Source organism: Mirounga angustirostris, unplaced genomic scaffold (assembly GCF_029215605.1).
Source record: "Mirounga angustirostris isolate CCGP_5_RB_7025 unplaced genomic scaffold, mMirAng1.0.hap1 SCAF_8, whole genome shotgun sequence".
NCBI lineage: Eukaryota > Metazoa > Chordata > Mammalia > Carnivora > Phocidae > Mirounga > Mirounga angustirostris.
In genome coordinates this window covers 1,279,579-1,304,037 of record NW_026991716.1, presented here as the reverse complement: position 1 = coordinate 1,304,037, position 24,459 = coordinate 1,279,579, and the positions used below count along the sequence as shown (strand labels likewise).

General features: G+C 48.0%; 1 protein-coding gene across 1 annotated transcript; it reads left to right on the top strand.

Moving 5' to 3' along the window:
* Nucleotides 1-9,550: 9,550 nt before the first annotated feature.
* On the top strand, nucleotides 9,551-17,812 carry GPX5 (glutathione peroxidase 5). Its single transcript, XM_045866219.1, has 5 exons — nucleotides 9,551-9,637; nucleotides 12,910-13,063; nucleotides 15,901-16,018; nucleotides 16,434-16,533; nucleotides 17,606-17,812. The coding sequence occupies exons 1-5, from the start codon at nucleotides 9,551-9,553 to the stop codon at nucleotides 17,810-17,812; spliced, it is 666 nt and encodes a 221-aa protein (XP_045722175.1).
* Nucleotides 17,813-24,459: the final 6,647 nt, after the last annotated feature.

Genomic DNA, 24,459 nt, shown 5'->3' with positions numbered 1-24,459 from the left:
CCTTTTTTTCAGGGAAGAGTGAGCATTCCCATTAGGTTGGAGCTCATTTAGCCAAGACAGGGGGTTACGGGAGGGGTCATGTCAGGAAAGGCAGGCTAAAGCCTTGGCCTGAAGTGTTTGAACGGTTCTGCCGAGAAGTATGGACTTGATCACATTGGCACAAAGAGCATGAAGCTCAATGAACGTGGAGAGCCGAGTAACAGGATCAACCAGAAGAGCCCGCTTGTGCTTTTCTGCTGACCGACCACGTATTTCCACGAGTTCGCTGGGAAGGTGATTCCTCTTCTTGGATCTCCAGCAAAGACACGCTGGGTACTTTAGAAGTGTCGTCTCCTTGTTTTAGCATGCTGAGCTTGGTTAGTCTAGGTCCCAGGGAAGCCGTGGCACATGCGTAGATGAGTGAACAGAGGCCTTATTATAAACGTGTTGCTTGTACGAGGTCATCGATCCCAGAACTGTTCTGTCCACCAAGCTTCAATGCCACAGACATACAAAAGCACGGAGTGTTATTTAAGTGCACTAATCCTGAGTTCAGGAGACGGATGAGGGTGCTGCTCCTTCAGCGGGTACATATGGGGCCTCGGACCGCACAGCGGCGGCCTTACAGAAGGGTGTGGTTTTTCAGACTGGAGCCCAAACCAATAGCCAGTGATGAGAGAGAAACTCTGAGCTTCCAGGGCTCTCTGTCATTGTTTCAAAGCCTCCGAATAAACGGGAAACTGGCAGAATATTACTTGGCCAGAGCATCTACTCCTATCAGTTTCTGGATGAAACCCACATCATCCTCAGAGGAAAAGATTTTCTGTTCCTGGTGTTTTAAACAAACCAACATAGCTATAGACAGCAATGAGTATTGAGGAATCAGGGACCCCTTGATATTATGACCAGAGTGTGTACTGTCATTTTCTAGAGAGAGTGAGGAGCCCATCGTTTTCAATAGATCTGTAAAACTGCTTACGTTTTACCAACTACTACTCTGAAACATCTAGAGATCTACTTATTCATTCAACAAATGTTTATTAAGACCCTCATAAATACAGGTGGGTGCCTTTTAGACAAATCAAAGTAACCTGCACCCATGGATTACGTAGACCACAAATCAGCACACATGTATTTCATTAAATATTTCATTAAATAAGCAGGAAAGTGACAGACTTCGATAAGCCCTGTCAAGAAAACTGCAGATGGTGTCACAGAGCGGAACCCCGAGTGACCCGGGTCTCCCCGTGGAGGGGAGAAGCGGGGTGAGACCTGAACCAGGGGGAGATGCGATTCGGAGGAAGAAGCGGGTGGGGAAGGGGTGGGAAGGGGCCCAGGCTGTCGGCAGCCTGCGTGGAGACCCGGGTGAGAGCGAGCCTTGCGCGCTGAAGAAGCCCGGACAGGCCAGTGTGGCGGGGGCACGAGCCCTAAAGCGGGTCGGGAAAGCGAGCGGGGCTCAGATTCCTAGGCCTCGTCACCATCCTGACCCTGTAAGTGCTCTGAGCAGCTCTGGGAAGTCCAAGTGGGGAAACACGGCCATAGATTTAACAGCCTATTTTTTTTTAATCTTTTTTTTTTTTTTTTTTAAGATTTTATTTATTTATTTGACAGAGAGAGGCAGTGAGAGAGGGAACACAAGCAGGGGGAGCGGGCGAGGGAGAAGCAGGGGGAGGGGAAGAGGGAGAAGCAGGGGGAGTGGGCGAGGGAGAAGCAGGGGAGGTGGAAGAGGGAGAAGCAGGGGGAGCGGGCGAGGGAGAAGCAGGGGGAGGGGAAGAGGGAGAAGCAGGGGGAGGGGAAGAGGGAGAAGCAGGGGGAGGGGAAGAGGGAGAAGCAGGGGGAGTGGGCGAGGGAGACGCAGGCTCCCCGCCGAGCGGGGAGCTCGATGCGGGGCTCGATGGGGGGGCTCGATGCGGGGCTCGATCCCAGGACCCGCGATCATGACCTGAGCCGAAGGCAGACGCTTAACGACTGAGCCACCCAGGTGCCCCTAAAAGTTTTCTTTATTTAAGTCATCTCTACACCCAGCATGGGGCTCTAGCTCACCACCCCGAGGTCGAGTCACATGCTCTTTCACTGAGCCAGCCAGGTGCCCCTATTAACTTACATTTTAATTTGTTCTGTCCACAGGTAGAAACATTATTTCAGATCTGACCTGAACAATTAAAAGCACAGTTTTTGGAATGCTGTGCACTAATCAACGTAGTCCAAGATAGCATTATTTTCTCTAATATCATCGAAACACTATTAGTTCATGGATTTTTATTTTTTATTTTTATTGATTCACTTTTGACTTTATGTCAAGTAAAAGTCAATCTAAGTTTATATGAATTTTGCCATAATGATACTGGTGCCTCTTTTAGTCTATCCACCCAGGCAATGGAACTTTTCAATCTTAATCTGTCCATAATAGCTATTTTTACTGGCTATCAATGATCTGTGCATTTGACCAGCATACGTCTTGTACCGTCCACGAAATAAAATCTAAGTTTGCAGGGCAGAGAGAGGCGAAGTGCGGAACATTCTGCCCAGACCTAGAGTTTAACTGACAACGTTAAGATGCTTGTGGTTGACTTTTGGTAACCCCTTGCTGGAATACAGCGTCATCCAGCACCCACATGTGTATTAATAGTCTGTTTAAAACATGTCCCAGGGGCGCCTGGCAGGTCTGGGGGTCATGAGTCTGAGCCCCACGATGGGTAGAGGTTACTTAGAAGCAAACAAATAAACAAGCTTTAAATAAAATAAAATAAAATAAAACATGTCCTAAATGGCAGCAATGGCTGTAGAATTTCTTTAGGTTCTAAAGTCCAATTCCCCCCCCCCTTGGAAAATCAGCTCATCTGAGTGTCTATCAGGACATCTGCTTCTTGTGATGTGGGCAGGATTATATGGGAACACACACACCATCTCTTGGAGGCCAGCATTTGTTCCAATTGGTTGTGCGGGTTCGGCAGGTTTAATATTTGAACACCCCCTTTGATTACAGAACCAGTGCAGGTTAAGTTATGGTTTTAATTTTCATCTTGAGAAATATCTGTCTGGCTTGTGTCCACAAATTCACATACCAGTGGATGGCTTTTCTTAATCCCTGGTTTTAACTTTAAATTCTCTTTGTCTTGCATTTTTTCTTCTTTTAAGTTTAAATATATATTTTTCTTAATGGAGAAGAAAGAAGCAAAGTCGACGTGAAGTAACATTGCTTTCTTGTTGTCAACGATTAACCTATACTTTCTTCGAGTTCTGTATTTATCTCTTCCTTGTTCCCTTTCTGCTATAATTTAGCTTGCAAACACACCCACACACACTCACAAGAAGTTAGTGGCAGGGCCAGTCACAAATGTCTGGGAGGTCCTGGGTGCAGGCACCAGCAGAGGACAGGGACTGCCGAATTTGTGTTCCCTCCACAGCAAGCTCAGCAGACGGCACAACAGATTTTCTATGAACTTATCCTGATGACAGATTAATCATTCCTCAGAAGGGTCAAGGTTGAGCAAAACCAGCCCTTGCTGCCTGTGGATCCAGGAATGACTCTGGGAGGCCTTCTTATCAGCCCAGTCCCTGATGCTGAATTCACTGATCCTCATTCTTTCTCCTATTTTTTTTCCCCATTTCTACACTTTCTACTCTTCAATGTCTACAATTGCTCTCTCTTTTCCTCCCTCCCCATCGTGTACAGGGTAAGAAATTTGGATTTAGGATTTAAACAGACCTGGCTTTGAGTTTTTTCTAGCTATGCAATATTGAGCAAGTTATGTAATTTTTATGTATTCGTTTCTTTTTTGGAAAAGAACATAATAATACTGACTTTTAAAATAAAGATTAAGAATTTATCCCCGGAAATGTCTGGCAGGGAATAAGGACTTAGTTATTGCTCACGGAAGTCCTGCTGTTTCTCTGTCTTCTTCCTTCCTTCCCCTTCCCTCCCTGCTTATCTTATTTACCCTCTGACCTGCTCTATTCCTTTTCTATCCATTAGTTTTAAGAAGTCCCCTACCCCAGGCGTCTCCAGCGTGTTACTTTAAATTAAAACTTTTATTACTGAAAATCTCAAACATGTACAAAAGGTAGAGAGGAGAGTATGATTCACCTCACGTACATATTACTCACGTCAGCCGTGATAGGCACAGCTGCTGGCTAATTTCATTCGTCTAGATCCACATGCACTTTTCCCCACCACCACCCCCCCCACCCACACAGACACATTCTCAAAGAGTCATTTTGGGGTGCCTGGGTGGCTCAGTTGGTTAAGTGACTGCCTTCGGCTCAGGTCATGATCCTGGAGTCCCCGGATCGATCCCCGCATCGGGCTCCCTGCTCGGCGGGGAGCCTGCTTCTCCCTCTGACCCTCCCCCCTCTCATGTGCTCTCTCTCTCTCATTCTCTCGGTCTCAAATAAATAAATAAATAAAATCTTTAAAAAAAATTATTAAAAAAAAAAAAAGAGTCATTTTGAAGCAAATCCCGAGCATCATACCACTTCATCTGTGAGTATTTCCTGCCTCTGTTGGTCTTAGCCCGAAAGAGAGCCCACCTTGTCCCTGGGTGTCCCTGGGACGACTGCAGGGAGGTTCGAGGTCAACTCCTGCTGTTTCCCACTGCCCTTGATGCCCTCCCTCAGGTGCCACGGGCCGGCAGGTTGTAGGATGGGAGCGGAGAAGCCAAGTGGTCTCGGTCTCGAATCTGTTGTTCTGCATCTCATCTGATTGCAACATGGATAGAGAGTCTGTGTCTGTCTGGCCCTGGCCTTGAACTTGGACAGGCAATCTTTCCACTTTCCTGAGCATCGGGTTCTCACGCATACAGTTGTGGCCTGGAAAACCTATATGACCTATAGGACACAGTAGAGCTCGAAATTGTAAGATTTCTTGATTCTTACTTTTGTTTCCCAATCGTGTAGGGATAAAAAAAAAAAACAAAACGATCCAATCAGCTTCGGAGGCGATCAGAATTTCTCAAAAGCTGGGAACATAAACTGAGAATGTTAGCCTTAGAAGGGACTTTGGAGATTTTCTGGTTTATAAGTGGGTAAACTGAGGCCTAGGGAGGTGTTTTCCCAATGCCTCACAGCCTCTTCCAGTCGTTGGTGAAGGCCGCAGCGTGTGCTCGTGGATGTGGTGGGTATTTATTCCTTCCCTGGGAGCAGCAAGGGCCTGAGGCACAGACTGGAGGCTCTGCAGGTGGGAGGGCTCGGGTTTTGAACGGTGTGGGTTCCTCAGCTTCCGGTGGTTGTGCACGGACAGCGAGCTCTCTCCCACGCCCTCCCCCAGCCCATTAGGGCCGGAGTAACAGACAAGAACACTGCCTGGGGGAGCACACAGCCTTCCTCTTAGTGCCGCCCCAGCCCAACCCCCGAGGAGCAGATCTCTTCCAGCCTTCCTCCTCCTTGGAGGCCGGGGGAGGAGGCGGGCGCGGGTGACACACCCCTCCGAAAGTCCAGTCCGAGCGCCAGGCCAGCGCCTCTGTGAAGGCCCAGGGCCACGGCCAGGCTCGACCAGAGGAGAGCCCCAGACCTCAGCATGTTTGGGGAAGGAAGTCAGAAGGTTAAGGAAACCTGAGGATGAAAATTAAATGCAAAAGGACAGTGGTCTCTCAAGGACTTTCCTTCATTTCCGAACATGTTTCATGGGGAATGGAGCCGAGAGTGGAGAGACAGATGGATTTGAAATAAAAACGCAAGTTTATGGTCTAGGTCTACACTATTCTGAGACTTTGCGCAAGTCAAGTCCCCTTTGTGAACTTCACTTTTCCATTGCAAATTCAAGCAAGGAATGCGTGTCCTCCGTATGCAAAGGGCTCACTGGGAGGGCTCAGTGGGATCACTATGGGAAGGAGATTTGTGAACTACAAATATTATATAAACATACGCAATATTATTTTAAAGTTGCAGATTTAGGAATGGGTCTTAGGCCTCACACTTGTACCCAGAGTAAGGAAAATCCTGGAGTTCTGCGTGGGGATCCCAGATGCCCAAAGAGATGATCTAATTCAGGGAAAATATTCAAGTATATCTGTCCCCATGTAAATGGGGACAAAAATCTCTAGGTCAGGTTTGGGTTGCCAAGTCTGGGTTTGAATCTGGGAGGAGGAGGTGGACAGCATCTCGGCAAAAGTGGAACTTGTTTCCTTTATGATCAAAGGCACAAACTTCTGTCACTTTTAGCTAAAACACAAGAAACTTGGTATTGATTTCCAGGTAGGATCAAGTCCTTAACAGGCTAGGCCAAGGAGTCTGGGGGCTTTGGGTGTTTAAGCTGCCGCTCACTAGCTGCGTGACCTCGGGCAAGAAAATTCTCCTCCCACGAGCCCTAGCTCAAGGAGAAGTTGGAGTCTGTGTGGCAAAGGGCAGGAGTGGTTGAGACATAGGGGGTTTTGCCACCCTGTCTACTGAAGATTATGGTCTATTTGCAATTGTAGGATTTTTAAAGTCGGAAAGTGACAAGAGTTTATGGCCAATTTAGATCCGGACAGGCTTTCCGCCTTAAAGTTACGGCTCAGGTCACAAACACGTCCACTTAAAATCTTGTTTGATAAAATTGCCCTCCCCTGCCTCTCGGTGGGCATACATATAGAGATGGTTTGGAGCAAGGGAGGTAGAATCCCAAAGTACTCAGAATTACCGACCTCCAAGATCAAGAATGTAAGTCCAAAGAGATGTGTTTTAGGGAGTCGGTGGATTTTTGCTTGTGTGCCGAGAATCGCAGGAGGGCGTCCTGGGAGGGGGGTTGAGGCGCTGAAAGGAGAGGTTTGGGTACCTGCCCGTCCGGGTGTGATGCTCTCCCAACCTGGTTAGCCTGACTTCCTCCGTGGAGCCATGTCAGCAGGCAGGTGTCTCGAGGCTCGAGCGGCTGCAGGAAAGGAAGAGCCTGGAAGAGAGAAGACAAGCAGATTATTCCCACTTTCCGGAAAGGAAACGATGGGGTTTGATCAGCGGCTCTAGCGGAGGGTGGAAGATGAGGCAGCAGCTGTGGACCAAGACGGGAAGTGCCCCCCCCAGGCCTCCGGTGGAGGTTTCCAGAGACTCTTCTCCCGGACAGAGACTACAGCAGTGGGACACAGAGGCTTGGGGAGATTTTAGGCCACTTGATCTGACCCGTGAGGCAGAGTCTGTAATGAAAGTTTCTCTTCTACTCCGGGAGTTCTTGTGTCCTGAGCAAAGATAAAACGGCAGAGAGAGCAAGGGATTTAAAACAGAAAGGCGGGGGCAGGGTGCAGTTTCACAGGACTTTGGGGAAATCGGTTCTTCTACTTGGGCGCCGGTTTCGTCATCTGTTGAGTAAACATGGGATGTTTACCTTGGGGCCACGTCCAGGGCTGGTCCAGGTCACATTATTCTCCGAATTTTACAAATAAGAACCAGAGGCGCAGACTTTGGTCACACAGCTTGGGAAGGAACAATTAAAAACATGACTCTTGAGGCTCGATGCTTTAATCTCCATCATTCTATGAACCCAGAGAGCGGGGACCGGTGGGGGGGCAGACACACCAAACAGGAAACCCGGCTCAGCCACCTCTGGGGGGGGGGAGCTTCGAGGCTGGGTCAGAGGTCATGTTTTAGGCTCCCTCCTCCCCCCACCAGATTGGAGGCCTCTGAGTAGAGATGGGGAATCTGGGAGAACAAAAGCTTGTTTTCCAAGAGAGCTCAGAAATGCCCAAGTCGGAGCGTTGAGCCCGACGGGACTGAGTTTCCAGAAGGTGGAGGCAGCGCTGTGCGGCCCTGGGGAGGGCGGCCCGGCTGGGGGGACGGGGGCTTACCGCTGGGGACGGCTGTGTCGTCTCAGCCCCGGGGAGTTAGCCGAGCTGGCTCGCACACCCTCTGGGGGGAAGGCTGAGGGAAGAGAGGTGGCGGGAAGCAGCCCGACCCTCCTCAGGGAATCTGGAGTTTCCACCCAGGGGGTGGCCTACCCGAGATTCCAAGACCCCACGAACATTCCCCCTTGTTTAGGCATCTGCCCGCTTGTCATCCGGGGCCGCCAGCCTTCCAGGCTGCAGAGCTGTTTCCCTGCCAGCTCCCCCGACAGTGGGAGTGGATGGGGGACAAAAACCAATTTAAATAAAATTAATGTAATAAGGGCCGCCTGAGTGCTCAGTGGGTTAAGTGTCCGACTCTTGATCTCGGCTCAGGTCTCAAGCTCACGGTCGTGAGTTCGAGCTGGTGTGGAGCCTACTTAAAAAAAAAAAAAAATATATATATATATATATATATATATATATAATAAGACAGGCATCGCACAGCCTAATGATGATAAAGTGCCATAAATTTAAGAGTTTGATTAACTCAACCCTTTGAATGTGACGTCCAAATGGGGGGGGGAGTAAGTGATGTTTTAAGCTTCAAGGGGCTAATAATCTGATGAGGAATGCACACGATTTTCAAGAAAACAAACAATAGGAATATTAAACATATTTTACCCATGGCGGGGGAGAATGGGGTTTGGGAGCTAAAGCCTGGGAATAATACACAAAACAAGAGAGGGGCCTTGCAAGGACAAATGATCATGAATTCGGGAGTGTGATGAGCTCAGATCCCAGCACTCAAGGTCCAAAAGTAGACAGTATTGTACACAAGAGGGAGGAAGATCTTGATAAGCCTCCCTGGGGGGGTGTGGGGGGGGGTAAATATATTATGCAAGTGGGAAATCCAGCAATTCCTAGGCTCCAGGTCTGGGTCCCCTGTTAGTCCCCATGTCAGTGGAGACTATTGGGCTACTAGGAACTGCATTCGAACAATGGTGGCATTTTTCTTCTTAGAGGAATTCGTGTCTCCTGCCCTTATCCTTCTCAGGCCCTGGGGCTTCCCGGAGATTAAGAGCATTTTTAATGGTGGATTATCCTCCAGAAAACTGGCGGCCGCTCGTCCCCTCCCCAATCTGGTGCGCAAGAACCTCCTAGACCAGATGCATGACACCTAGGTGACTTCGGCCAATCTGATAAATACGGAATGCATCATTTCTTTGATTATTGGTGAGGAGAACATTGTATCCCAGCTCAGATGCGGTTTGGCTTATTTTCTGCTGCCCATTGTCTGTAGGGCTGGTTGCTTTCCTTGCTAATTTGTCAGCAGTTGAAGGCAGTTGTATAATGAACATAGAAATGGGCTTCCTTCGCACATATTGAGAATATTTTTCCCTCCTTGGGGCCAGTTTCCTTCCAGCTCTCTTGGAGAGGTCCTAGGTGGTCCACACATCATGAGATTAAGAATGGTATTTGGAATCTCTGTCGTCCCGTCTGCAGCCACCCCACTGCAATGCTGGGGAGGCACTGTCTGCGTCTGGACCCTACTATCCACTCCGTTAAAACACACAGTAGTCTTCAAGGACCATGGACGCTTGCCCTCACCTTTTCATAATTCTGCCAGAATTTATGTGAGTCTCAGGTCCGCATCGCACCGGTGAGCACTGAATGCCCACGGGGGTGTGTGTGGGTGAGGATGTGGTTTAAATTCTACGTCCCCACTCATGCCCCAGAAATCCTTGCCACCTTGCGATTGGCCTGCGCAGGCTTGGCTAGCATATCAAAAGGCTGCCAGGCGTGCGAGATCTCAGCCTCAAAGACTAGATCTATAGACACTAGTCATGACTGCACAGTTAAGGGCCTCTTACCTTGTTCCTCTTCTGCTAGTCAGCTTTACACAGACAAATGCCAAGCCTGAGAAGATGAAGGTGAGTGACCTCCAGAGAGGGCGGGGTAGGGTTCCAAGGTCAAGTTACTGTTTTGTCCTGCTCCAGTCATTCTTGTAAGACTCTGACCTCTGCTTTCTTTCTTCTTGGGGTTTTCCATTAACCTTTCTTTTCTTCTTGACTCTTCTTTGGTCCTAGAAATGGGTGTTCCTTGAGCTGAATACAGGTAGGGAAGAGTCTCCTTACTGTGGTCCTTGCTCTCCTGCATCTCTAGTTAGGGTGGCGTGGATACTCTTCCAGCTACACCAGTACTTAATTTACATCAGAGCTGGGCCTGGGGCACGGGAAGGCAGTGGAAGTTTTAGGGATGGATAAAGTCAGAGAGTTAATCAGAGAAACATAAACACAGGCAAAATAATTGGAGGTCTAGGGGTGCCTGGGTGGCTCAGTTGGTGAAGCATCTGCCTTCAGCTAAGGTCACGATCTCAGGTCCTGGGACTGAGCCCAGCGGGGAGTCTGCTTCTCTCTGCCCCTCCCCCCCTTCCATGCCCCTGTTCTCTCTCTCTCTCTCTCAAATAAATAAATAAATAAATAATTGGAGGTCTAAAGCAACTGGATTTAGGATCAGGAGTCTTGGGTTCTGGCCTCAGTCTAGTCCCAGTTCATGGCTCAGTTGCCTTATTGATGAACTGTGTGTATAGCAAAGGGAGGGGCAGCTCTGGGAAGGGCGACAATGATCTGGATGACTTGGAGGCAAAATGGAATCATGAAGCGAGAGGCAAGCAACCTTTCATCCGTGTAGAGGGGCGATCACTTCTGTCTTGAACAAGTCCCTTCGCCTTTGTTAGCCTCGGGATTTCTCATTATAAATTTGTGGGCAACAGTATCTACCTGTGGGCAGGTGAGCAATAATTATGACACATAGAATGTGTTCAGTAAAAGGCAGCTCTGGTAAGATCTTCCTGCCACTCTGAAGTTGACGGGAAAACCTCCTGGGTTACTCTCTACTTTTTTTTTTTAAAGATTTATTTATTTATTTCAGAGAGAGAGAATGAGAGACAGAGAGCACGAGAGTCAGAGGGAGAAGCAGACTCCCCGCTGAGCAGGGAGCCCGATGCGGGACTCGATCCAGGGACTCGATCCAGGGACTCCAGGATCATGACCTGAGCCGAAGGCAGTCGCTTAACCAACTGAGCCACCCAGGCGCCCTACTCTCTACTTCTGAGAATTGGTGTGGCTTTTCTGTTACTCAAGGCTGCCTAATCGGGTATGAAGCCCCTGGAACCTGGGCAATAGCATTTGCTTAATAAAAAGCGGAGTCTGGAGGTATTGGAGATATATCATGTGGACTTAAATAAATATGTCTGAAGCAGCAATGAGTATCCCGAGTAAGCTGGCCTGAGAAGGGCTCTCCCGGCCCAGAGTCTCTCTAAACCCCACACCCTGGTTACCCAACACGATTTCCAGTAAATTTCACTGCAGTAGCAAAGGAAAAAAATAAGAGACAAATTCTTTTTTTTTTTTTAAGATTTATTTATTTATTTGAGAGAGCGAGAATGAGAGAGAGCACATGAGAGGGGGGAGGGTCAGAGGGAGAAGCAGACTCCCTGCCGAGCAGGGAGCCCGATGCGGGACTCGATGCGGGACTCGATGCGGGACTCGATCCCGGGACTCCAGGATCATGACCTGAGCCGAAGGCAGTCGCCCAACCAACTGAGCCACCCAGGCGCCCAAGAGACAAATTCTTAAAAATGTTTAGGTTAGAGCCCAGCATCATGGAAACGGATGGATGCTTTCATATGGTATTCTCTTTATGCATGTCTCAGTTTCGCTGGTATGTGTTTGCGTATGCACTCAGGGAAAGGTGCGAAAGCCTGCAGAGAGAAGGAACCTTTCTGCCCAGGAGCAGGGAGCGAGTTCCAGAGCCTGGAGAGCTAGTGGTAGAAGCAGTTGGCCTAGAAGGTTGGAGAAGTCTGGTTTCATTTGTGTTGCATCTGGACAGGTGGTGTTGGCTAAAATCCTTTCTAGTCCACTGGATTTCCGGGGAGCCTGGTTTAATCTTTATCCCTCCCTCTAAATGACTGGTATTATCATGTGTACAAAATATATAGATAGAGGTTTTTTTTTCTGCTCCCCCCCACTGTTGCAGCATTCTATAAATACTACCTGGACCTTCCTTATCAGATCATGTCTTTCTCCCCTTTCTCCGATCAGTTCCTCTGCCTTCCTTCTCACACTTTCTGTTCATACTCCCTGTGCTCCATGAGCAACTGGCAGCAGCTTTCCCAGTGTCGGAAAAGGGGTCCTTCACGGACCCTACATGGATAGAGTGGAGGAAGAATAAGGTGAGATCTGCCTTGCAGAGGAATTTAACCTAAAACAGGCAGTGAGAATGTCTGGACAACTTGTTTCTGTTACATGGAATTTATCTGTATTACTTGGAACTCTGCTCAAATATGTTCAGGAGACTTGGGGAGGAACAGGCTCGATGGAGCCAGTGATGAAGGCGAGGATTAAGTTCCCAGAGCAGAACGGGGCGGGCTGGGGGCTGATATTGCAGCAGCTCGGTGCTGCCAGACAGATTTTGGTGCCAATGACAGATGGATTGGTGCTCTCCACGTCCGCCGCTGGGAGCTACAGTGTCATGGCCGCGGCTTGTCAGACCATCATTCGAGCAAGCGAGTGACAGGAGAGAGAACGCTCTTCAAGGCACAGCTGATACTAGGTTCTAGAATGTTGAACCGGGAAGGCCCTGTGAGGACCTGACCGGAATCTAGATGAATGTCTTCATTTTAGCGGTGGGGAAACTGAGGGTCAAGGATGAGAACTGCCCAGGTTCACAGGAGGACTTGACAGCAGAGCTGTCTTCTGATTCCCAGGTCAGAGCTCTTTCCGCTACGTATGTAAGCGATCCAGAACCTTCCCTTCCCTGGGAGAGTCCAGGCAGGATGCCTTCGGTCCAGAGCCAACGCGAGCCTCATTCTCACAGAGGCACAGTGAGCATTCCTCTTTGGCCCACTGCTTTCTAGGGCTTCCCTGCGATTCCATGAACCTCTGCTCTGTTCACCTCATCCCAGCGCATTTCCTCGTATCCTACCACCCCCAGGATAACAGGACAGGGAGGCTTGACTGTGGCTTGCTCAAAAACCAGTGGCTTCCAAGTCACAAGACTTAAGTCTCAGTCCACACACACCGTGGACAACTGTCCTGGTTTGCTTTCAGTCGATACAGGTACTACTCTTTGAGTGCTTCGAAAGCTTACACAGAGTTTAGGAATTGTTGTCGTTAACAGCATCATTTTTTAAATCTTCCAGATGGATTGCTACAAAGATGTGAAAGGCACAATCTATGACTATGAAGCCCTCACTCTGAATGGAAAGGAGCACATTCAGTTCAAGCAGTACGCCGGCAAGCCCGTCCTCTTTGTCAACGTGGCCACCTACTGTGGCCTGACAGCTCAGTATCCTGGTAAGAATTCACAGCCACATCTCCTCGGGACGGAAGTTTCCAGCTCATTATATTCTAAATCATAATTAGAATTATATTCTCTCTACATACCAGAATCGATCCTCATGATCAAGTGACTTCACTCCCTGATGTCAGGAGCCAGCAAGCAAAGGCCACAGGCCTAATCTGGCCAGCCTGCTTTTGTAAACTAAGCTTTATGGGAACACAGCCATGGCCCTGCACTTACATACTGATTTCACGCCTCCAGGCCGGGCTGAGGACTTGATGGTAACAGTGACAGAGACCATCTGGCTGGCAAAGTCTAAAGTATTTTCTGCCTGGACCTTTATAGAAAAAGTTTGCCGACTACTTCCCTATGTTCTGCCTCTACTTTGCTCCTGGGAGTTCCAGGAGAATCAATAAATCTCCGAGCACTAGGAGCCTCTCCACAGATTCCGGAAGTCTCCTTGGTAAATACGGAGACAGGATCGATGTTTCTGAGGCTTGTCCAGGGTTTTACAGGCAACCTACAAAGACAGAGAGAGGGGGATGGGGTTTTATACCTGGAGCCGTGTTTGGCTGGAGAGCTGGTGGGCAGGTGCTGAGAGAGGCGAATCTTCCCACTCCAACTCAGTGCCTCCCGGACTTAGACTCCTCCTCTCTGTGTGTCACTCAGGGAGGGACTTTATCTTTCTCATACCTCAGACCATGGAGTTTAGAAGACAATGAAGAATGAGTAGGACAAAGGGGGCCAGGGTAGCTCCATTGGTTAAATGTCCAGCTCTTGATCTCAACTCGTGTCTTGATCTCAGGGTCGTGAGTTCAAGCCCTGTGGTGGGCTCCATGCTGGGAGTGGAGCCTACTTAAAAAAAAAATAATGAATAGGATGAATTTTATCAGAAACGGAGGGACTTATATTTAAACTAACAAGAACTTCATTTTGATTATGTTTTGAATAGGTAATATATTCACAAGTCTCACAAATTATAGGAATCAAAAAGCCTAGAGTGAGAAGTCTTTCCACCTCCTTCCCCCTCCCTCTAAATGACTGGTATTATCATGCATACAAAATATATAGATAGAGGTTTTTTTTTCTGCTCCCCCCCCCCACAGTTGCAGCATAATATAAATACTACTTGCCACTTTACTTTTTGTTTTAATTAATAAAGTACCTTAGAGTTCAGACCATCTCCTCATTCAAGACTGAATAACATTATGTTGGACCGTAATTCATTTTGCCAGTTTACAGTGACTTTAAAAATCAATTTATTCAGTTCCCACTCTGTACATAACAGACAAGGACACTAAGGAATGTTTGCTTAAGGACTGGAAGACAGGAGGAAGTGATCACGTACAGTGACTGAAGACAGGCGGGAAGGATGGGGGAGAGGTACTGAGGAACCATATGGAATCAGGAAGGCAATCTCTAGTTTGTGAAAAGGAAAGAAAGATAAAGAAGGAAAGGAAAGGAAAGGAAAGGAAAGGAAAGGAAAGGAAAGGAAAGGAAAGGAAAGGAAAGGAGGAAAGGAAAGGAAATGAGAGGGAAGGGAAGGGAAGGGAAGGGAAAGAAAGGAAAGGGAAGGAAAAGGGAAAGGGAAAGGGAAGGGAAAGGAAGGGAAGGGAAGGGAAAGAAAGGAAAGGTAAGGAAAAGGGAAAGGGAAAGGGAAAGGAAAGGAAAGGAAGGGAAAGGAAGGGAAAGGGAAAGGAAAAGGAGAAGAAAAACAGGACTCAGAGGAAGTACTAGTTGACCAGTTGGCCGTGCAGTGGGACTGACAGTGAGTAGCCACCTAGCCCAGAAAGCGTTAATAGAGAGGTTGATTATAAAAATCTGAGCAGATTGGAAAACAGTGAAAGAAGCTAGGTGCGATCTTGTGTTTTGGCATGTCAGTGAGGACCATTAGGTAGAATGTATCTTCAACATCCTGAGGATTGTTGAAGAACACCAGGAAGCTGGACCTGGAATTTCTCTGGTTCCCTTTGCACCTGTCAGGTTTATCTCTGCTCCACCCAGGGCACCCAGTCTGTACAGAGGAGAGAAGCCCATTCTCTTCATCTGTGTCTTTTCCTTTAAAAAAGAAAGATTCAATGTGCCTGGGTGGCTCAGTTGGTTAAGCAACTGCCTTTGGCTTGGGTCATGGTTCCCGGAGTCCTGGAATCGAGTCCCGCATCGGGCTCCCTGCTCAGTGGGGGGTCTGCTTCTTCCTCTGACCGTACCCCCTCTTCTGATCGCTCTCTCAAATAAATAAAATCTTAAAAAAAATTAAAAAGAAAGATTCAGCCTAGCAATTAACCAACCAGGGAAGGCAAGCTTTTGTACGTATGTGGTTAACAAAAGACATGACATAAAATTTACAATTGCAACCATTTCTAAGTGTACTGTTCAGTCGTGTTAAGTGTATTCACATTCTTATGAGACAAATCTCCAGAACACTTGCATCTTGTCAACCTGAAACTGAACCCATTAATAACACCTCCATACACTTTCCATAAGCAGCTGCAACTTCTACAATCAACAGGAACCTGGTGAGGTTTTGAATAATAAAGGTGACTGGGGGCCGTCTCATAAGAAGGGAATCAGAATTATCTGGGATGGGACGTGGTCATCCTTATTTTTAAGAAAGGGCCCTCAGCTGATTTGGATGTGCCACAGATTTGGGAAATATTACCCTATAATAAAGGGCTTTTGAATGCATGTCTGGAGCGCCAGCATCTAACTTCAGCCCTTCCACTAAGAGTCTTTCCCATCTAGAGATTTTTCCTTCCCTAGTCCTCTCTTTCCCTGAAAATGAGTACAGATCGTTCTCTCCCAAGGCAGAGTCTCTAGTCAGGCCTCCTTGCTGTCCCTTCTCTACCCACAGAACTGAATGCACTTCAGGAGGAGCTGAAGCCCTTGGGCCTGGTCGTGTTGGGCTTTCCCTGCAACCAGTTCGGAAAGCAGGAACCAGGAGAGAACTCAGAGATTCTTCCGGGGCTGAAGTAAGTGCCTGCTTGGAACCCCAGAGGAGGCCCCTGTCTACCTTTCTTCGGTCTCCAGTGTGGGTGTGGGTTGGGGGCACCTGCAAACTGACAGCAGCTTTGTCTGATCCTGATGTGAGTCTGGCAGAGTCCAGAGACTCTCCTTCTCCCTGGGAGTGAGATCTGGGTGGACCACAGGGGCGCAGGAACACAGACACAGCTGGGACAGGAGCAGCGCAGAGAGCACAGCAGAACGAGAAACGTTACGTGAATCAGGGAGCCCAAAGTCAGGAAATGGGCTTATTTTCCCTTCCTAGCCCAGTTTTCCACATCTTTCCTTCTTCCTGCCCCTCCTGTGACCCCTCATCCTGGTGGCCCACCATGACTTTCTCTCCTACATTCTGGAGCTTCCTGGGAATGCTGTGGCTCGTTGCAGGTATGTCCGTCCAGGGAGAGGATACATACCCAACTTCCAGCTCTTTGAGAAAGGGGACGTGAATGGCGAGAAGGAACAGAAGGTCTTCACCTTCTTGAAGGTGAGTGAATTACTGACCCAAACCTCTTCTTTCCTAGCGTTCCTAGCAGAGAGCTGGTGTGGTGGAAATGGACCCAAGGCTCATGCCTGGAAGTGACATTGGACTCTTGGCAAGAGGTCTCAATGTTAGGATAGAGATCCAGGTTTAATTTGTTAGTATTTATGAGATTCTGGCTTTCATGATGAGGAGGGCTATGTAGAGTGGTTGTGTTTCTGAGGACCACCCTCTTTTGCTCATTGACATTCATTCATTCAAAGTACATTTGCTGAGTATGAGGCAGTTTGCTAAATAATATGGATATAAAGAATGATAAGACACCCCAGTCCTTGATGGGTTCCTACTGGAGAGGGGGAAGTAGAAATCAATAGGTTAATACCATGTAGTAAGTGCCTTTTATGAAACACTGACTTTTAGATACAGAGAACTGAAGGCTGACAGGGTCTCTAACCACCAGCTGTTAATTGTTCCTAAATGCTGGATGGCAAGCCAGCACTCACTCAGATAGAGATTTTTATATACCCTCAGCGTATATAAAATGGGAACAGGACAGTGTAAGGAGGGTTTCATAAACTCAACTGACTCATAGGGTTATTCTAAGATTAGGACCTATATGTAATTTATTCTTACAATAATCTTTTTTTAAATTAAATGATAAAGTGATGTTGTTTCTCAAAAGTTTTATTATTTGACAAAAAAAAAAAAATGTTGGACTTCCATGTTGGTCCCAAAGATATTTTTGGAATGCTACTGGCCCAGGAGCCCTAAGACCTGGGAAACTGCATTCTAATCTAAACCATTCGTTTTGCAGAAAAGGAAACTGACAGCCACAGAGGTGACGTATCTTACTCACAGTGGCGTGGCTTTGTGATCACAGGGGTCACAGGGGAACAGGAGGAGGGAACAGACTTTTGCTGTTATATCTACAACCATCTTGATAGTTGGCATGGTGGCAATCCAGAGGATTTGTTAAGAATCACAGGAAATCAGAATATCTAGGCATGGGAGGGAGCGGATTCCCTGTGGGTGAAAATAACAGAAATGATGCTGTCTGTCTGTTCCATCTCTGCTCCAGCTCTCCTGCCCTCACCCCTCTGAGGTTCTGGGCTTATTCAGACATATATCCTGGGATCCCGTAAAGGTCCACGACATCCGCTGGAACTTTGAGAAGTTCCTGGTGGGGCCTGATGGAGTCCCTGTCATGCGCTGGTTCCACCGGACTCCCATCAGCACGGTCAAGTCAGACATCCTGGAGTACCTGAAACAGTTCAAAAGTAAATAGGAAGGCCGAGTTTGGGGGAGGAGCCACCCTGCTTCTTATCTGAAGACCTTTAAAAAAATTCCGTGTTTCACTACACTCTTCCTAAATGGCCTCCACTTGACTAAATCACGCTATGCCACCAGAGTTCCCACTCTCTACCAAGTAGAATTATATTCAGAAGGTTACTGCTATTTCTCCTTGCAAGAGTATATATGTGGGAGAAGAACAAAAGAATGGAAACCCTAAATCCTCACACCTCTGTTCTAAATTTAATCACTCCTAACCATCAAAGGAAAATCAGCCTTCCGTGAGGATGGCTCAGTCTGCCACGACATCCTGAAGAAGAATGTTCCCAGACAGAATGTTCCCCCTTCTCTCTCCACCATGGAGGTGTAGAAATAAGAGTGGGAGGGTAACTGTACAACCTAGGTTCCAGCTCATAACACTTTCCCTCCCCCAGGACAAACACGTCCTGTCAGTTTCCAAGTCTTTTCAGATCAGTGTTCATCCATGACCCCCACCCTCCCACACGCACGCTGACTGGTCATTTTGGTTTAGGAACCCTAAGGTGGAGTGGGAGCAGGAGACTGCCTTGCATGGAGAGAGGGGCATCTCCATGATAGTGGGACCCAGAGCCTCCCTCTAATTCAGATCCTCAGAAACTTCCCTACTGTCTGACCTCCAGTGCACTCAGGTTAAGACACCTGGGCAAGGCATCCTTTGAAGGATGGGCTTTCCCCTCTCCACCCTAGATTCCTCAGCTTCAGAACCAGCCCTGCACTGTCTCCAATAAAATGTTTTCTGCAGCGTCTGGCATCACTATGGTGGTTTTTATACCCTATCCTGTGCTCAAACTTGTCTCATCCCTCTCTTCTTTCTCACTGTGACTGTCACAGATGGTGTGTTTCCCAGATTACCTGAACCCCTTGGATAGAAGGAATTATCCTCCCAGATCTTTGGGAGGTTGTCACCTGGTGGTTCTCAATTGTTACCCCTTGTTGGGAATGATCTCAGGTCGAGGTCATGTCCCCTTTCCAGGGGCAGCCTGTATCCAATTACTGGTCAATGGAGGTTATAAAAGGTAAAGACTGACTTCTCAACTTGGGACAGCTCTGAAGGGCCCATCCCAGCTGCAGAGACCCCCGAGGGTCAGATGCCTTTCTGTTGACCCTGAGGTAGTGCTCCAGTAAGCTTTGCATGCAAATCTCCACCTTTGAGTCTTTACAGGTCACCCAATCTGCAGTGGCTGGCACCAGAAGGGATCTGAGAAAGAAGGTGCTAGGATGAGAGTTTTAGAGTTTTGAAGCTGAGCTATCCACCATCCGGTTGGCAGTGAGGGGATGGGTGGAGCACAAACAGCCCCAGGTACAGAGTAGCAGTGCAATTTTTATTTTTTAATTTTTTTAGAGAGGGAGGGAGAGGAGGTGCAGAGGAAGAGGGAGGGAAAGAGAGAATCTTAAGCAGACTCTGTGCCCAGTGCAGAGCCCAACACGTAGTTTGATCTCACAACCCTGAGATCATGACCTGAGTTGAAACCTAGAGTGCAACGCTTAACTGACTTGGCTACCCAGGTGCCCCATAGCAATTTTTAAAACTTTCACCAAGCCTGAATGAGGTGGTTACACTGGTGAAAGGATACGTATTGGTGGGTGTGATGTATCAGGTGCTCGAGAAATGTGGGAGAGGTGGAACTTTTAAGGCGATATGATTTTAAGGCAATTTAAAGATGGTTACTAGAAGAAATTGATGCTTTGGAGAGAGATGGTTAAAGGCTGAGGGTGATATGTGACCAAATAAAGGCTAACTGTGGAAGCCAGAGTGTTTCCATAAGAGGAGATCAAGAACCTCTCATATCCTGCAACCCGAGAGCACAAAAACCTAAGGTTCACGTCCAAGACTTAATCGTAGGAATAGCAGAGCTCCAAAGAAGGTTAAACTGTCAAACTAAATTATCTTCTATGCCCAGGTCATGGCCTTGACTGGAAAAAAATAGAACCCTGAGACACTGGGTGGAGACATCTGGTTGGATGACTTAGAACATCTAAATCCCCAGATTTTCCAAGACCCCGAGTTCTCCTTATTAAGGGTAAGCATGTCCTTCTTGCTTGAGGACAACGCAGAAGCTTCTGTTCTGCTAAACATCATGGGCTCTGCCACCTACTCAACGTCTGTCCCATAAAGAACTAGATTCTAAGGGTTCTGGATCAAGGGGCATGGAACACAAAGTTAGCTACAGGAGAGTTCATTGATATGGGAGCATTTTCCCAATGTGCAGAAATTTTACACATTGGCAAGAACCCAACACACTGTTTGGATTCTCCTGCTTGGAAAAGAAACGGTTCTCAATAAATGTAGCAGAAATGAGGGATCAAAAGCTGAGAGAAGTGTCCACCCTGGAATGGATTTACCATGTGATGCTGGAAACCCACTGATGACGATGTTGCAGGAGTTTGAAAAAATAAAAAGGAATGTGCAGGATCACTGAGAAGTGTGTGGTGAGTGTCCTGGAAAGGCCTGGGCTGTTGAGAGATTCTGCTATAGAAGTAGTTAGTGTTGCTGTTAGCAATGCAGATTAGAGGATCCTGAAATGATTCAGGCCAGAGAGGGCAGCACTCATCCATCAGACTCTGTGTGTGTGTGTGTGAACTCTCTAGATGTCGGAGATGATTCATAGAACACAGCCTCCCCAGAAGCAAGGTGGGTGAACAGCCAACAGGTTATCATCGTCTGTACAGTCGGCAGAAACCAAGAATAGATAACCAGGAGACTGAGGCAGCAACCCCAGTTGCAAATGAAATCACAACACCTTGCTCAGCTTCTGATCTTGAACAGTTTTCAGACCCAGAATCCCTGACTAAAGGAGAAGCCAAGTCCTGAGAAAGTAGGACCTGCAACACCACCACAAATATATAGAAAGCAATTTCCCCATTCCTTTTCTAAAGGGACTTCTGACCATTCACTCAGTAACCATAAAATCAAGAAAGAAATACCCTTACATTTCAAGGACTGTTGTACGTAAGATCCAGGTGGATAGGGATACCCGAGGGCCCAATGTGTCTCCATGGCCCCTGGTGAGAGCGGAGGCTATGGGGACCAAGCAGCAGGAGTCCAAGCCCAGGTCTGGTTCACAGTGCATCCACTAAGGCCAGGGATCCATCTGGTAGAAATTTCTCTTGTCCCCTAGTGTGTGGTAGTCGGCAAACAACTGCTACGTCACCATCTCCACATGTGACGGAAGAGCCTTCCCAGTAGAGCAGGCCTGACACTGACTCCCAGATCCACAGGTGGGGCAGTAAATGAAGCCGTCCTCCCAGGGAGAGTGACAGATGGATCAAAAGGACCCAAAGGATGCACAATTGTCTCTCCATGTAATGCACCAGTTTGTTCCTACAAAGAGTGAAAGAAAGATCCTGGAAAGTGACAGTGGACTACCTACCACAAACGAAACCAAGGAATAGCCCTAACTGAAACTGCTACATCTTGGGGCGCCTGGGTGGCTCAGTTGGTTAAGCGGCTGCCCTCACCTCAGCTCAGGTCATGATCCCGGGGTCCTGGGATCGAGCCCCGCGTCGGGCTCCCTGCTCTGCGGGGAGCCTGCTTCTCCCTCTCCCTCTGTCTGCCACTCTCCCTACTTGTGCTCTCGCTCTCTCTGTCAAATAAATAAATAATCATAAAAAAAAAGAAACTGTTGCATCTGATGGGGTATCTTTGTCAGAAAAGATTAATTTACATCCTTGCATTCTTTAAAGAAATAAGTGGAAAATAAGATTAAGTGTAACCTTTTTTGGAGCTATGAGTTCAAAAACATCATCTGAACACCATCATAAAGTCTCACCCTTGACTCATCGTACTTTCTGTACATCCTGACACCACCACCTTATCCCCAAACCTGACTCAGAGAACATCTGCGTTTGCTCAGGAAGTGTTAAGGACACTGACCCTCTGGGAAGGTTGTCCTGTCAGAGGCTGACTTCTCAGCTAGGAAGGCCACATTCCCACTCAGAAGACAATTTCTGAGTCAGAGAGGTAAGGTCCTCTCCCTTGGAGAGGGACCTTAGGGGCTGGTCAGAGCTTTCCCCAGGACCAAGAACTGAGCTCACTCTTTAGCTCAGGCTGGGATATTCGTAGGAAGAGAAGACACAGAATCAGAAAGACAGCTTTTGCTCTGGAACACTGGTCCTCAACCTCTAAAATGCACCTCAGCACCAAATGTCTTCTTTAGCAGAAGATGGGTCAAAGACATCCAATTAAATTGTGATAGATCAGTGGATGGATTGGACACTGTCTCTTACAAATAATATAAGAATGTGGGATAACGAGTCATTATATGTTCAGTCCTTAGAACAGGTCCAACCAGATAGCAAGGGCTATCTAAGTGTTTCCTTTAGCTTGACCATCATGGGAAATAGTTTATGCTCTAGTGCTAAATAAAAATAAAATGATACAGGGGGTCAAGAGCTGCCCCTGCCACCACTAACATGGAGACTTTGTACCGAGTCCTATTCTTCGTGCTCGAACGCCCCAACCTGAAGCTGAAGGAACCACCCTGGATGCACTTGCTGTGGGCCATGATTGTGTATGCTCTGCTGGTGGTATTCTTACTCCCTGATCACCAGAAGAATCACTGATGATGTTACTGTTGAACCTCCAAGTGTTGGCTCTGTGACCGATCAACGTGGGCATCAGAGACCAGTAGCTTGCTTGGACAATATATTATGGAAGGACACACATCCAGCTTCCTATCTACAATGAGAGGCTTAGGGTGCATAATCCTGGACGGATCGAATGTACCAAACATTCCAAAACTCAATAGATTTCTTTTTCTATTTATTGGATTTGTCTGTGCCCTACTGAGTTTTGTCATGGCTAGAGTATTCACAAGAATGGAACAGCAGGGCTCTCTGATGAGTTAAAATGCCTTTCGAGAAGAAATCAGTGGATATTGAATTTGCTCCTCTTAATGAAGTTTTAAAGGCTGTACCAGTCCTCTGATGTGAAATATGGACAAGAATGAAAAGCAGAAGAAAAGTGAACACTTCCTCTAATGAAAACATAGGAAGGTATTAAAGCTTGAACTAGGATGTCTTCTTGGTATCAAAGAGACAAGCTTATCACGGTATTTTTTCCTGCTGGCCTACACTGATACACCAACGATGGTAAGTGGTACTTACGTCTTAGTTTTTCATTTTTTTTTTTTAAAGATTTTATTTATTTATTTGACAGAGAGAGAGATAGCAAGAGCAGGAACACAAGCAGGGGGAGTGGGAGAGCGAGAAGCAGGCTTCCTGCCGAGCAGGGAGCCCGATGCGGGGCTCGATGCGGGGCTCGATGCGGGGCTCGATCCCAGGATCCTGGGATCATGACCTGAGCCGAAGGCAGACGCTTAATGACTGAGCCACCCAGGCGCCCTTAGTTTTTCATTTCTTAAAGAAAATATACTCCAGGGATGCCTGGGTGTCCCAGTCAGTTAAGCTACCACCCCATCTGGCTCAGGTCGTAATCTGGGGGAATTGGGATTGAGTCCCGTGTGGGGCTCTGTGCTCAGTGGGGAGTCTGCTTCTCTCCCTCTGCCTGTGACCCCACCATCCCCTGGTCTCTCTCTAAAATAAAGAAATAAATATTTTTTTTGTTTGTTTAAAAAGGGAAGATGTGAAGACAGTTCGGGGCACACCAATGAAAAATTAAAACCTTAAAAAAATGTATACTCCATTTCTACAACTATAATATTGAATAAAGTGATTATTTTCTATAGCCCCCTTAGCAATTTTTGGACATGACATTTCTGACTTTCAAAAATTAGTGTAAGAGCCAGGAAGCCAGATCCCATCAGCTGAGAACTCCGGGCAGACGATCAGCTGTGCCTATGGCAATTGCCTGTACACAGAGTGCGTGGCAATACATTGTTGCAGATGTGTATGCAAGACTGTTTGCGGCACAATAAGCTGTATTAAAGGAGCAGCGCTGAAGAATCTTTCTCATTAAAACATAACACATAAGTGCATATATAAGTGTGTGTGTGCGAGTGCATAGTTGCGGACATGCCCGCTCCAAAAATACTCCAATGAAAACCTTCAGAGAACCAAGTCTGAAGCGCGCTACAACACGAGTAAGCCGTGCATGTGAGTACGAGACTTTAGAACAAGGTCGAGGAGCTGCCCCGGTGTTTCCTGCATTTCCTTAGCCCGCGTTGCAGCCGTGAGTTTGAAGAACAGCGCCCTGTGCGAGGAAGTACTAGCTCTCTGAAGGCTCCAGGGTAGGATTTTCCCACTCTTGGGTCAGAACCCAGCAGCGAAGGGGCCGGCGGGGCGGCTGCGCGGGACGGAGGCCCGCGGGGACCCCCAGCCGGACACGCCCGAGCCCAGCGGGGGCATTCAGCCCCCCAGGCCGGAACCCCCGCGGGGGTAGCACCGGGCCAACTGCAGGCCCTCCTCCAGATACGACGGCTGCGGGCCGGCGGCGGCGTCTGAGCGGCACTGCGCTCCCCGGCCTCCGGCACCGCCGGCACCGCCGGCCGCGGGGCAAACGGCTCCAGGTCCGCGGACACCGCGGGTCGCCGCTCCCAGTCCCGCTCGGGAAGGCCTTCTCGCGCCGTTTAGTCCCTGCCGCAGAGGCCGCCTTCAGCGGCGGAAGCGCCTTCACCGCCAGCCCCGCCGCCGCGCACCCGCACG